This window comes from Rhopilema esculentum, chromosome 20 (assembly GCF_057945365.1).
Source record: "Rhopilema esculentum isolate cy_ngs chromosome 20, ASM5794536v1, whole genome shotgun sequence".
NCBI classification, from domain to species: domain Eukaryota; kingdom Metazoa; phylum Cnidaria; class Scyphozoa; order Rhizostomeae; family Rhizostomatidae; genus Rhopilema; species Rhopilema esculentum.
This window is the reverse complement of record NC_142834.1, coordinates 13,014,626-13,028,129: the sequence shown is the minus strand read 5'-3', so window position 1 is coordinate 13,028,129 and position 13,504 is coordinate 13,014,626. Positions and strand designations below refer to the sequence as shown.

Here is a 13,504-nt window from a genome sequence, read left to right as displayed (position 1 = left end):
ATGCTTTGGTGAATCATATCATCTCTGTTTTCGACCGTCGAAACGGGGTAGGGTAGGGGAGAAAATGTCATGGCGATGATTGTAACAGGTAGGAGTTTAGAAACTAGAGGGTTACAGAGAAGACAGCTTTCACTTTACCCAAACCTTAAGCGCAGGGGGCAGTGGATGGGAAGGAAATGGAAAGGGGCTTTAGCCAGTGGCCCACCGGCCCACCGGCCCACCGGCCCACCGGCCCACCGGCCAACCGGCCCACCGGCCCATCGGCCCACCGGCCCACCGGCCCAACCATGGTGCCGCCTCAGGTAGAAACTTTTGTGTGCCTTATTATTGCTCGTGTTGCAAAGCTACAAAAAGCTAACATACCTGAGTAAAAATGGCTCCTATTTTGTTAAGTGATTGAATGAAGAAAGTTTTGTGATAAAAATTTTCAAAGGAAAGCCTATCCCTATACTCTAATTAGGACTGGCCTTAGGGCGCGCCTGTGTCAATTTACAGACAGACCTTCAAAATTTTGAATTACTATTTACAGTAACAGACGGAAACCTTTCAAGAATCACAAGCTCGTTAGGTAGTTAGCGGGTGAGAAGGTACCTTCCACTTTCTACCTCAGAGAATGTCCTCATTTTCTTTAATTGAAAATTACATTTGACATGCCCCTTAAGAAATTGTTCTAGCACCGGCTTTGCATTTGACCACACCATTATTTTTCTCTGGCCATACCCATCAAAGTCCCCTTAAGTTTTTCGTGGCCGGTTGAAAATTCTGAGCCAGTCCGCCACTGGCTTTAGCTATCTATAGTTCTAAATTGGTCGGAAAAATGGGAATGTTTGGTACCTTTGTGCCCCCTCGTAACTTTGCCTTCCCCCTCTGGTCTTTTTGAAAAAATTGTCTCTCACTGCGCTCCTTGTGGTAATTTCAATAAGGGGAGATAGGTGAGAAGGGATGCCAGTTACACCCAAGGGCAGTGCCTACGATATTGAGTGCAATTATGATAAACGTTTCATTTGAATTTCACGACTTTTGAAGGAAATTAGCCAGAAAAAATGGGACATTTCGAAACAGCTTTTAAGTCAAGTCAAGGAGCCCGTTGGGTCGTTTGGTTCAAGGCAGATAAATTGTAAACAGTCTCTGTTTTGATCACACTAATCCAGATAGTGTCGAGACTTTAACTTTTTCTCTAGACTAAAGTATAATTTTCACAGACCTTCAGACAGAAAGTGGAAATTTTCCGGGATATGCCCTAGGAATATCTTGTCTCGAAATACACTCTTTTTTATAAGAACCAGTAAATTTAAGTTCAGGCTGACTGTTCTTAATTTTTTCGAAAATCTGAGGCTGGATTGTTCTAAATTTGTTCTCAAATTAAGAGGGTGTAAGCAGTACTATTGCTAGCTTTTTCGCTCTAAGGAGGTGTTCAGGCCTCATTTGCCAAAAAAGTAAGTGAGACAGCCTTAATTTGCTGACAAATTTGAATATTCACCGAAAAAGCACCCACACATCGCTAAAAATCTTCGATTTTGAGAAAAAACGTTGTTCAAAATTGCATTTTGCAGAAGCTCAGCCTCAGCTTGTTCTTAATTTGTTCTTAACTTTTGACCAGTTTTGAGGCTCGTGTTCTTAATAAATTGTTCTTATAAAAAAGAGTGTAATTTAAAATCATATTAACAAATGAAACGCTTAGATAATAAATAATAAAACGTTCTGAAATGTTGGTTTAACATTTCATAGCATTTCAAAATGCTACATGGAGCATGGAGCATCGTGGCTTTAGATCCGCTGGGAGGACAAGCTAAATTACAATTTAAGAAATATGCCACGCATCGAACAAAAATGCCCATTTCTCATCGTGAAAAAAGCAATGGTCTGGTCAAATCACACAAAGTGGAGGTAATCAATGAAGGAAACGATGAGGAATATTGTAAGAACGGCGTATCGAAAAATAATGGTCCAATTCCAGCAGAACTCTAAAACTTTGGACTCTTAATCCATCAAATTTCAATCTTTGACATGCTTGCATGCCAAGCCAAGGGCCATGTTCAATAAGGGGCACAAAAATTCATCCCCCTTGAGAAATACATTCAACCTTCGATTCGCATGCTACCTCAAAACAATAAATTGTATTCAACGCCTTCATGGAATCTGCGAAACATGATTCACAGAGGAGTGTCTTGATTCTTCTAAACAAATGCAAGTGATATTCCTTTTGACCATTTCAGGACAGGTCGAGGTCGACGTTTGTGTTATTGCCGAGCTTATTTTTCAAGCATTGCAGGTTCTTAAGTGAGTATCTACTCTTGTTTTGACTTTATTTTTTCTAAAATCACCTTCCAACATTGGGAAACAGCGAAACAGTGCATTAAAAAGATGCGCCCTCATTACTAGCGCTGTTTAACTGCTCAAAGTCGACGAGGCACATGCTTGTCATGGAGACTGCATCCACAGCCCACCTGTGAAGGCCAACAAACAAGCCCAAGATAAAAGAATATGCGTCCTTGCTCTTCAAAAGTAATAAAAAAGACGAGATTCATTCGTTAGCAAGGTTTAAGTTTGATTAACTATTATTTTTTCTTATTTACAGAAGCTCCATTCGTGCTCAGCTTGAATTCTATTTGTGACATTAAATGCGCCTACTGAAACCAACATTGCATCAGTTAATGTCATAATATTTACATTTTTGTTATTAATCATAGTTTGCAGCTTTACCTTGTGAGCGGTTTTCCATTTTTCGTTGTATATTTCTAGTTGGTTGGCATCTCTTTAAATTATTCGTCACGAGATATTGATAATGAGATAAAATCTAGAATAGAGGAAGTTTCTAGCAAGTTAATGCCATTCCCCAATTTTAAGAAGCTGTATTTTAGCTGTACTTTTCATCCTCTACACCCATGCTGGAGCTTTAAAGTCTTCCGAAATATAAGCAATGAGCGGCAAAAACATCCCGAAAAAAATTGGAACTTCTGATGTTAAAATGTATTTTGTCTCGTAGATTTTAGCATAAGGACATCTTCAGCCTCGACACTGTAAGCTGAAAATGAATTATTTAGCAAGGGTTCTTGTGATCATTGTTTTGGTCCAGTTTCAAGCCAGGAAGTCCACTGGAATTTGGTGGTGGGTGTTCTCAAATAGTGACGAACAGCAGCAACAACAACCAGAACCAACAGGAGTTGCTACAGCCAGCTCATTTGGAAAAGTTTTTGTGCCATTTGAACTGACGGAAGTCGAAAGCAAATTTCTATCAGAAGCATCACATTACCTGGGAAATCTGCCCAAGCTCGACCAGTGTAACTTGCTTGTATGTCCGTAATGCAGTTAATTATTTGGTCTTCAAGTATTCCTAATAATTCTAATTAAAGATGTCAACCAATACTTTAAAGCCTGTATCAATATCATAAAAGGAATTTTTTATCTTGGGCGTAAATAAGCAGTAGAGGGAAACAGCCATTGGAGGATAACTCGACCAAATCCACGAGTGCTCTTTAATTCATAACAGAACATAGATGACCATGTTATACAAATTATATAGATAAGCACAGAGCTTAACATCATGCAAATTAGCACTGTTTATAAGAAAAAATTTTTGGTATTCATCAGACATTTTTTGTATGCTTTCTATAATGTTTTTGAAGTACACGACACACTGCTCCCAGATGCGTAGGTCTATGGCATCCATTCATTACTTGTTTATCTTTTGACCAATTTAAGAAATTAGAAAAAAATGACTGCTTTTTCATAGGTTTTCAGCCAATTTGTCCCGTCCGGTCTCTTGTCAACCTTTCTTGGACTTTTTATTGATCAAAATAAAATTTATGATATTTCAGTTGCAGAGGTTGCTCTCACACTGATGATGAGAATTGCTTTTATTTTTGAAATCAAACCTGATAATTTTGAGACGATGTGTGTTTTACGTTCCTTTATTGACGTCAATTTAAGTCCAATTGTCATTAAATATTAATCAAAAGAATTTAAGTCTATTGCTTATCCCCGCTTTATTCACTTCAAAATCAATACATATTCACATCGTTTGATTTTTTTTCTCTCTAAGATCGTCAATAGACTAAAAAGCTCTTGCAACAAGTTGACCGAGATGGATCTCTCAAAACTAAGTGTGAATCTGTTGAACTGTCAAAGTGCTATTGAAGGAAGAAAAATATATAAGTGTACAGAAGATATGGTAAGTTACAAAGTGTGTGAGCTTTAAGCCATAATAATAGAATTTATTTCCTATGGCTGAGTTTCTCTCTATAGCTATAATAGTAGAGAGTAGCAGTAATGTAGCTTGACCTTTTACTGACTAGGGGGATGGAGGGTCATGAGTAGTAAAAAGACATAGATGAAGAAACATTTAGGTGCTATTTCACTTACTGATATACGATTTTACCGACAAACCAAGGATGTTTTGCACCAGCTGAAGATTTACCGACACACTCATGAAAAATTGGGGGTGTCACACCCCCTGCTAGCTACGCCCCTGGAGGGAAGTGCAGTATGATGATACAGAATGTTGGTCGTTGGTGATGATAGATACGATGCTGAACGTGGGAAGGCGATTCCTTTTACACTTGATATCTAACCAAACAAGGCCCGCCGTTGAGAATTATGTGTTGCTAAATACATTCAAAAGAGAACTGGACTCTAATTACGTCATTTGTGGGTTTCTTCCTAAATTGGTAAGACGAACGAAGCTTATTCTATCACAGTTGTCACCGAGCACTCAACCAGTCTAAAAGACTTCCATACAGCGGAGTCTGATACTTTCTTTATTATTTGAAAAACTTATCGAAAAATATCAATATCAGCAGCAGTTGATCTATAGCATATTAAGGAAACATTCAATTGCGGCAAACAGTTGCATTTATATAAAAAGGCATTGTAGAACCACCCAAAAACTACTAACATGTAAAAGGATCTTTTAATTTTTCCATATCGATTGAATGGTTATTTAGAGATGTCGCAAAAGATTTAACTGTTTTGTTGAAACAGATAATCGAGATTTTTACTACATTTCTTCTGAATCTCGTACAATATCAGCGTTTCAGCCCAGCTTACGAGCCCAGCTTATCAGCCCAGCGTACTCGAATATGTTTAAGCAACAATCAACTATCTTTGTCAATCCCTTCCCCTCCCTTTTTTCCCTTTCTTTCTAGTTCCTTCCCTTCCCTTCCCTCCCCTTCATGTCGACTCTGTGTCAAGCCTTCTTCAATATAAAATTTTGCGGGTCCCCTTTCATTGCGAAATTGTAATAATGGGTAAAGCCCTTGAACTTGAAAATTTATGTCCGCTGTTTCCCTGCTAAAATATTCCTTCGCCAGAATATTGTTGTTGTTCGAAAGGCAATCTTGTTGTTCGAGAAGTTCGAGCTATGGCCCTCTTCGAAAAACTCACACGTGCTCCTATGTTGGGATGGTCTGCTCTTGAGTCCGAAGGTGCTTCAACTTCTGTTAACTTACTTTCTTTGTCAAAAATTTTCCCAGTCGGCCTTTTCTATAATCTTTGAAACAAAAGTAGTTAATCAATCATCATTTTAGGAGCTGAGTGAATGTACCAAAGATATGGATCCTGATACGTGGAACGCTTATCACGTGATCAGCAACAGAGCTAGGGCAGTTTGTTACAGTGTAAGACAGACAGAGTTCCGAATCAAAACAGAAGTTACGATTAATTCACTTGCGAGTTCAGCAAGGGAGAATCTTGTATCATTACAACACCTGCTGGTAAGTTCTAATGTATGTCGTTGAATGCTTTAAGTTGTTCTTACAATAGTTGTTTTTCAATACAGTCATTGTGTGTATTCCTTTTAAGAAGAACAACATCATTAAGGAGAGGGGGGTGAGTATTCCCTGCGATTTTTATGACCGATTATGATTATTATTTTGTTAACAAAGGACAACAGTGGCTGCTAATCTTTCAGTTACTGATTCGAACTCCTGACCAAACATTCAAAGACAATGTACCATGACGTAACATTACTACTGCGCAGGAGAAGAACAAGTGTTAATATAATTTGAATACGCTGTACCCAGGAGCGCTGAGAAGGGGTTAGGAGGAGCAAAGAGTCCGGGGCCCATAAAAATCTTGCACCATGTTGCTACGAGTCCTAATTACAACTCAGAGAACTCACTCTTTCAGCTTCTTAATTGAATCAATGCCTAAAAGTTATCTACAGAGAAAAAATGCCCTCATATCCTTTGTTCATGAATGCGATAAAAAGGGTGTTTCCCTAGTTCTGCGAGATTCTGAAGGATGTGGTCACCAAAACCTTCTTAGAGGGGTGGGGGGCAGTCTTGTGAATAACTTCTTGGCCCAAGCTCTCGATGACACTGGCTGTACCAATCACTCTTACTCTTGAATCAGGGATGTCCAACTAAATTCCTGGGTTGGTCAACAGACAAAACCTTCACAGGCGCACCAGATAGATAATTACATAAATTATCAGCAAGTTTTGTATTAAACAGGAAATGGACGGTTGTAAGAAAAAACATCAATGTGAAATATTACATTTTCTGCTTGCAGAGAGTTTATTCGCATTACGCATTAAGCTGGTAGTTGACATGTGAAGAATGTCATGTAAATGTTCGTTTGAATTGACTTGTTCAGCTTCATAAGAGAAAATGTCTGATTAAATCAATTTGCCGAATGACGAGAAAGTTTGCCTAATTATGATAAAATATGACTAAGAATAAATCATAATAATTTTGGTTGGAATATCATTCAGTAGTCATCGAGAATGGCGCAGGGGTCAAATTATTATAAGTTATTGCCTCAACAAGGGCCACAAAATTTGCCCTTGCGGGCCATATGTCGAGCACCCTTTATTTCGAAAGTTTTAATAACTTGAAAGATACCGATATTCAGTATAATTTACTTGGAAGTCTTTGTCATGCAGGCAAGCCAAAAAGATCTAGGCAATAAGACTTCAGAGACAATAACGCATGTGGTCGAAGGAGGCAACAAGGCAGTCAAGGTGCAAACAGAGCTAAATAGCCAGCAAATATCCCTGAAGGAGGCCATCAATGAAAACATCGATGAGCTGTCACGTGAAAAAGAGCTCATGGAAAAGAGACAGGAGGACATAAAAAAGCACAGTTTAGAAGTGAAAAGAGATCTGGGTTAGTTTACTAAATATCTTTCTTTACAATTTTTGTTTTGATTTTGATTTGGGTTTTCTATTCAAAGTTTTCTGAAACTAGCAGATTTAGCATTTGTTAAAATGGCGAGAGAATATAGGTAATTAAGAGTATATACTGAGTAGAAGGTCTTGATGAAATCGTGACTAACCCGAAAGATATCTTAAGTGTAGAACCTTGCTTTCTGTGAAGTCTAAGGGAAAGAGCAAAGACCCAAAAAGTACACGCGCTATATCATGAACATAAACAGCTTTTTCTGTTTTTTTATTCAAGTTCTTTATCGCTTCTGTAAAAATTCAAGTCATCTAGCCAAAAGATAGCATCTCTCTATGTAAATCTGAAAACGGATGAATCTCCCAAGTCATACCTTCCAAGGAAGGGGGGGGGGGCGTGGGGAGAAAGGAAATGATACGAATCAGCAAATGTCCGATTCACCCGTGGTACGACTGTAGGCTGAAAAAAGGAATATCCAATAGCAATAGAAAACGGTTTAACGGGCTGCTACTGAGCTTGATAACTATAAATGAAGATAAATAAAGTGGCTTGTCTTATCAATGATAATGAGTAAACGGACATCAATGAGTTGAACCTTGCAGAGTGCTATTTGTGGTTTTGGGCAGCTGCGTAGCGACGGGGAGGCAAGAGGGGGAGGCAAGAGGGAGAGGCGGATGCCCCCCTCTAATGAAAAAAATATCTTTGATAAAGGGCGTTTGCTGGCGTTCAAACGGGTGTAGACCCCAAAATTTCTCCTGGCTCAACTCACCTGTGCCCAACCCAAATCTTACCACCCTGACTACGCTACAGGCTTTGGGGTTGCTTTTAAAAAGGTTTTGTAGAAAATAGGTCGGAGAAGCTTTTTTACAAAGGTATCCGTTTATGATGATTTTCCTTTATTTCCTTTACATTATATTTTCACCATGTTTTAAACATCGAACCTTGTTTGCACACAACAGAAGAGATTGCTGGAACAATCAAGGAGCATCACGTGGCAAGAGCAAGCAGCGACAAAGAATTGCTGTCTCAAGTTCAAGCCATCCAGATTCGTGCTCAAGACGTCCTTTCTAAGCTTGGTATGCTTGCAAAAATTTCAGCACAATATGATAGGCAACTAAGATTTGGCTAGATATATCTACAGTAACATATGTTGTACAAATCGTTTCCTTACTGCTTTGCTCAAAACTGAATGATTAATGTTGAAGCCTTATCTTTGGAGCTGTAACCTTTCAAGCAAACCAACAATAAAGCGAATAGAGATAAAGGCCAAATTTTCAACTCTTTATAATAAATTTTCTTGTTTTTGATGACAACATTACTCAAAACAAGTAAACAATCTTCCTGTGCCAGAATTTCGCCCATTTTCTAAATGCCTGCAGCAACTTACAAAATATAAGTGACAGCAGAATTAATAGAACCTTGGAATCAATTTTCAAAAGCCCTTGTATTATAGCCTGCCACTGTTGTCCCTCTTGTTCCTTTGTGTTTGTAACATGTTTGTAAAACCCAATTAATGTTTAAGGCACCATTGATCTTGATATATTGATATAATGAGTAATATATTGAGTAAGAGAACACGAGGCTTGCATCCTATGAAACCCTAAAAGTATTTTTTTTTCGTAATTGAAGCTACCGTGAAGTTTTTCAAATTCAATACTTTTGAGCTGTTGAGCAAATGCATCCGATGAAGGGGGCTGGGGGTCCATGCCCCAACTTTTTGCAAAACAATAGAGCTTATTTGAAAATATTTTGTTATGATTATTAAAATCTTTCTTGCCCCTCCCACTTTCCAACTGGTGTAAGAGTCCATGTGAGCTGGTAAATTGTTTCACGACTCTAACGTCCTTTGCATAAAGAAATTTTTTTCTTACGTTCAATCGACTCCTTTGCTTAAAAAGCGTGAGCTCGTGTCCTCTTGTTTTTTACTACACAACTTGAAGAAAATTGTATACTTCAAGTCGACGATATCTTTCATGATTTTGAAAATCATGATTCATGATTCAAAAAAACTCTATTGACTTTCAGACAAAGCAGTGAGCAATATGGATAACCATTATGCAAATATCGAAGAACGCCATAGCAAGATCATCGAAAATGTTCAAGACATACAACAAGCGATCAATTTTGTGAGCGAGGTGAGCCCTCAAGATAAATGTTAACTATTGTGTCATGTTTTTGAACAGAATTGTTGTATGCACCTTGCTGCATTCTAATTTGAATCCATAGATTTACCTAAAATTCTCCTCGCTTGCGAGGCTTTTTTAAGAATATTCAATAAATCCAGTATCCAGTATCCAGTATCCCTATATATGAATTTTTCTATGCGCTTTTCATTTGACGTTAAAACAAATTCCACTGCAGAGGATAAGACCAGGCTGTGCAGGATCTTTTCTAAAAACGAGCTTTGCTGTCCCCCAATGAAAATCTGCAAATTGCTCTAGGCTTTATGCAAAACACTCCTTTTTAGGGACACACTTGAGCAAAGAACATATATTAGGAACACACTTATGCAAAGAACATCTTTTAGGAACACACTTAAGCAAAGAGCATCTTTTACGAACACACTTAAGCAAAGAACATCTTTTAGGAACACACTTAAGCAAAGAACATCTTTAAGGAACACACTTAAGCAAAGAACATCTTTTAGGAACAATAAAAGCAGCTGAGAAATTGCAAGATAAAAAGCAACCTTTCTAGGTTTTGTTGAAAATCCTGTTGAAACAACTAAGCAGATGTTGTCATCAAATCAACGGTTCTACTAAAAGCACGAAAAGTTCATAGTGAATAGCTGTAGAAAAGCTAATTTTCAAAAAGAACAATATTAAAGAGCACTCGAGGCTCATGTAATCAAAGAAATGTTAAATAAACTCAATACTTCAGATATATCAATAGTTGTTAAGAAAAGCAAAAATAAAATCGAAGAAAAATTTTAGAATAAGGTACTATCTTACTAATTAATTTACAGATGATTGTAAACTTTGAAGATTCTTTTCATGATCAAATGAAATGGATAAACGAAGCAGTGGGTGGAACACGTGACAGGATATCAGTCATCTCCATATTGCTTGGGCACATAATACAACTTACAATTATGTTGCTGATGATGATCTTTTGTGGGTCGCCATTGCTTTCGAAAACAACGATGGTGGTTCTGCTTCCAATGAACTGTGTTCTGGCCCTGCAAGAAAAACATCACTTTACATACAAAGAAATGCTCGTTCTTGTCGCTTTGACATACCCAGGTGAGCAAAGGTAGATTCAATGTAAAAGAATCACCGCATGTAAAATAAACTGCAACCCTCTTAGTTGAGCAGGAAATCTCTCAGGTTTAGAGGTTTCCCCCCAGTTTCCCGTATTGTGAACTAGAAATCCTAGAAAAAATAAATTTTTTGTGGTTTTCAACACACGGCCAAAATAAGGCAAACTTTTTTTTTAGGCCAAATCAGTTTTCGACAAACAAGGATTTTGAAAACTGTCAAATTGGAAAAATTTCGCCGACTAAACGGCCAAATGGCAAAATTGCTGGAAAGCAGTTAAAAGATGTTTAAATTTGTCAATTATGCCCCTTTTTCATGAATGCATATCAATTCGTTGCAAAAATCTTAGAGTAAGGTTGGTTCTTATGGGGGATATATCTGCTTCCACGTACAGCGACTTGGATCTTCTGCTACGCCTGCAGATTGAAAAGCAATTTCATTTGGATTGAAAAAGCCTTGCAGCACCTTATACAGCAACTGCAGAATCTTGTCCCGTTTGATCTTCTGTTTTACAAAAGAAAGTATGGAAAAGAAAAAGCTAAAGACGGAAACAGTAGTCAGAAAGGCTGCGAGGATTTGGACTTAACCGATGCGGAGGAAGAAGATGGTCAGGAGTCTGGTAAGTTGTTTAATCAAACTCATCCTCATTAGAATTTATATAAAGAGCTATGCTGTGGCCCTGTACACCTCTAGGATTTTTCACAATAGTTTTTACATGTGTAGCCATCTTTGGCTCATGCTTAAGAATAGATCGTTGGAACATGTGATATATTCGATTCTAGTTCTTTGGCATCAAAGATGGTAGCCAATTTATTTGCATTTTCTTCAATCACAGTGTCATTCTTCAGAAACATAAGCTCCGTGGGGAAACAAACTTAAATAAAATTTGAACTCCACGTAGAGCTGTTCCTGATAGATATGCTTTATTCAATCTTTCCATGCTTCGCATTTCGAGTCGAATGGAATTATATGACCTCTATCAGACCTCATATGCAGTACACGTTTTTCATAAGGAACAGATAACTTTTTCCGAGGCTCAAGGTTCTTATTTCTGGATAATTTGAGGCCCGTTTTATCTTAATTATGTTCTTATTTCAACGTTGTTTTTTCTACATCTGCATACTATAAATTATTTTTAAGACGACTAGATAACAGATTTCCAAGAAATTTTTATTACAAAGTTGATTGTCTGATTAAGTCTTTTCTGTTTTGTTAACAAGAGAGAAATCACATTGTTTTTTCTTCTACTTCTTTGTCTTTGTTTGGTCATTTTCTTACATTGTTCTTATTTTTTAGCAAATCGAGCATCGGTGTCTTTTTAAAGTATGCTTTTATAAAAAGACTGCTCATAATGAATCTCGTTGCTGTATTTTCTCAAACAGATATTTAGAATTTCATGCATAATATTCACCGTTATTAATTCAAAAGTATCAACAAAAACCATATTGATACAGATGTAAAGCCTACATTGCAGTAAAATAAGGTATTGATTCATCATAGTTGCTGGTCAGTCAATCATCACATCGACTCCTCATAAGCTAGGCAACAGTTTTCTCGACCGATCGATCAATCATTCACTAAGCAGATCAGCTGACCGCCAAGCTGATGTCAGCATTGGCGCCAACCAAGCTCAGAGACGCTGCGGATCACTCACGAGAAATGGACAACGATGCAAGTCATTTTGCAGACGAGGTGGCAACGCATGCTCACGTCACGAGAGCTCTTATAATTCATACTTCGAACAGTCAAATGTAAATTTATGAGGACAATTCACAAGATAATCAATTATTTTAACAAGCTTTGCATAATTTGAAAAACTAAAATTTTACTGTATGTGATTCCCACTAACTTACTTCCAGTTTTTAAAAACTAACCAATTTTTCACGCTAAATTCTATAAAAACAATTAATTCAACAGTAAGCAGAACTGCACGACGATAAGTAGCAAAGTATCTAGGAAGTCTACAGCAAAAAACATTTGTTTTTTTTATAGAATGTAGATATTTTGAGTTTTAGGGTAATATATTTTGAAAAAAGGAATATTTTTCATACAAAGATCATAAATTGTATTTTAGTCTTATAATTTTGTTTTAGCACTCTTTTTGCATATCCACTTAATTAATTTGAATTTGTAAGTTTCTATAGACTTTGCATTTTTCCAATACTTTAAATCGAATTAACAGTTTTTAATGTTTCAGAAAATTGCTATAAAAATTTGCTGTGAAATACAGATAATTTTACGGATTATTTTGTTGGTACTAAGAAAAATTGTTGTAAACATGCTGAGATACTTTTTCAAACCCTGCTTCAAGTTTCCATTGTTACAGTGTTAATTGGTAAACCTGTTTAAGTTGCCTGTAAAGCTATCTATCTATCTATCTATCTATCTATCTATCTATCTATCTATCTATCTATCTATCTATCTATCTATCTATCTATCTATCTATCTATCTATCTATCTATCTATCTATCTATCTATCTATCTATCTATCTATCTATCTATCTATCTATCTATCTATCTATCTATCTATCTATCTATCTATCTATCTATCTATCTATCTATCTATCTATCTATCTATCTATCTATCTATCTATCTATCTATCTATCTATCTATCTATCTATCTATCTATCTATCTATCTATCTATCTATCTATCTATCTATCTATCTATCTATCTATCTATCTATCTATCTATCTATCTATCTATCTATCTATCTATCTATCTATCTATCTATCTATCTATCTATCTATCTATCTATCTATCTATCTATCTATCTATCTATCTATCTATCTATCTATCTATCTATCTATCTATCTATCTATCTATCTATCTATCTATCTATCTATCTATCTATCTATCTATCTATCTATCTATCTATCTATCTATCTATCTATCTATCTATCTATCTATCTATCTATCTATCTATCTATCTATCTATCTATCTATCTATCTATCTATCTATCTATCTATCTATCTATCTATCTATCTATCTATCTATCTATCTATCTATCTATCTATCTATCTATCTATCTATCTATCTATCTATCTATCTATCTATCTATCTATCTATCTATCTATCTATCTATCTATCTATCTATCTATCTATCTATCTATCTATCTATCTATCTA

The 13,504-nt window shown here is 36.5% G+C and overlaps 1 protein-coding gene across 1 annotated transcript; it reads left to right on the top strand.

Moving 5' to 3' along the window:
* Positions 1-6: 6 nt before the first annotated feature.
* Positions 7-12,750, top strand: LOC135687259 (protein brambleberry). Its single transcript, XM_065203775.2, has 10 exons — positions 7-2,280; positions 2,987-3,292; positions 4,043-4,171; positions 5,526-5,711; positions 6,884-7,106; positions 8,078-8,194; positions 9,144-9,253; positions 10,084-10,360; positions 10,770-10,994; positions 11,876-12,750. Exons 2-10 carry the CDS (start codon positions 3,032-3,034, stop codon positions 12,136-12,138), a joined length of 1,791 nt encoding a protein of 596 aa, XP_065059847.2. The 5' UTR covers positions 7-2,280; positions 2,987-3,031; the 3' UTR covers positions 12,139-12,750.
* Positions 12,751-13,504: the final 754 nt, after the last annotated feature.

Bases quoted from the DNA above. Each gene is read 5' to 3' on its own strand.
- LOC135687259 (XM_065203775.2), top strand. From the start codon at position 3,032: ATGAATTATTTAGCAAGGGTTCTTGTGATCATTGTTTTGGTCCAGTTT. The intron at 7,107-8,077 runs GTTAGTTTACTA...TGCACACAACAG, and splicing joins AGAAGTGAAAAGAGATCTGG to AAGAGATTGCTGGAACAATC. The intron at 8,195-9,143 runs GTATGCTTGCAA...ATTGACTTTCAG, and splicing joins AGACGTCCTTTCTAAGCTTG to ACAAAGCAGTGAGCAATATG.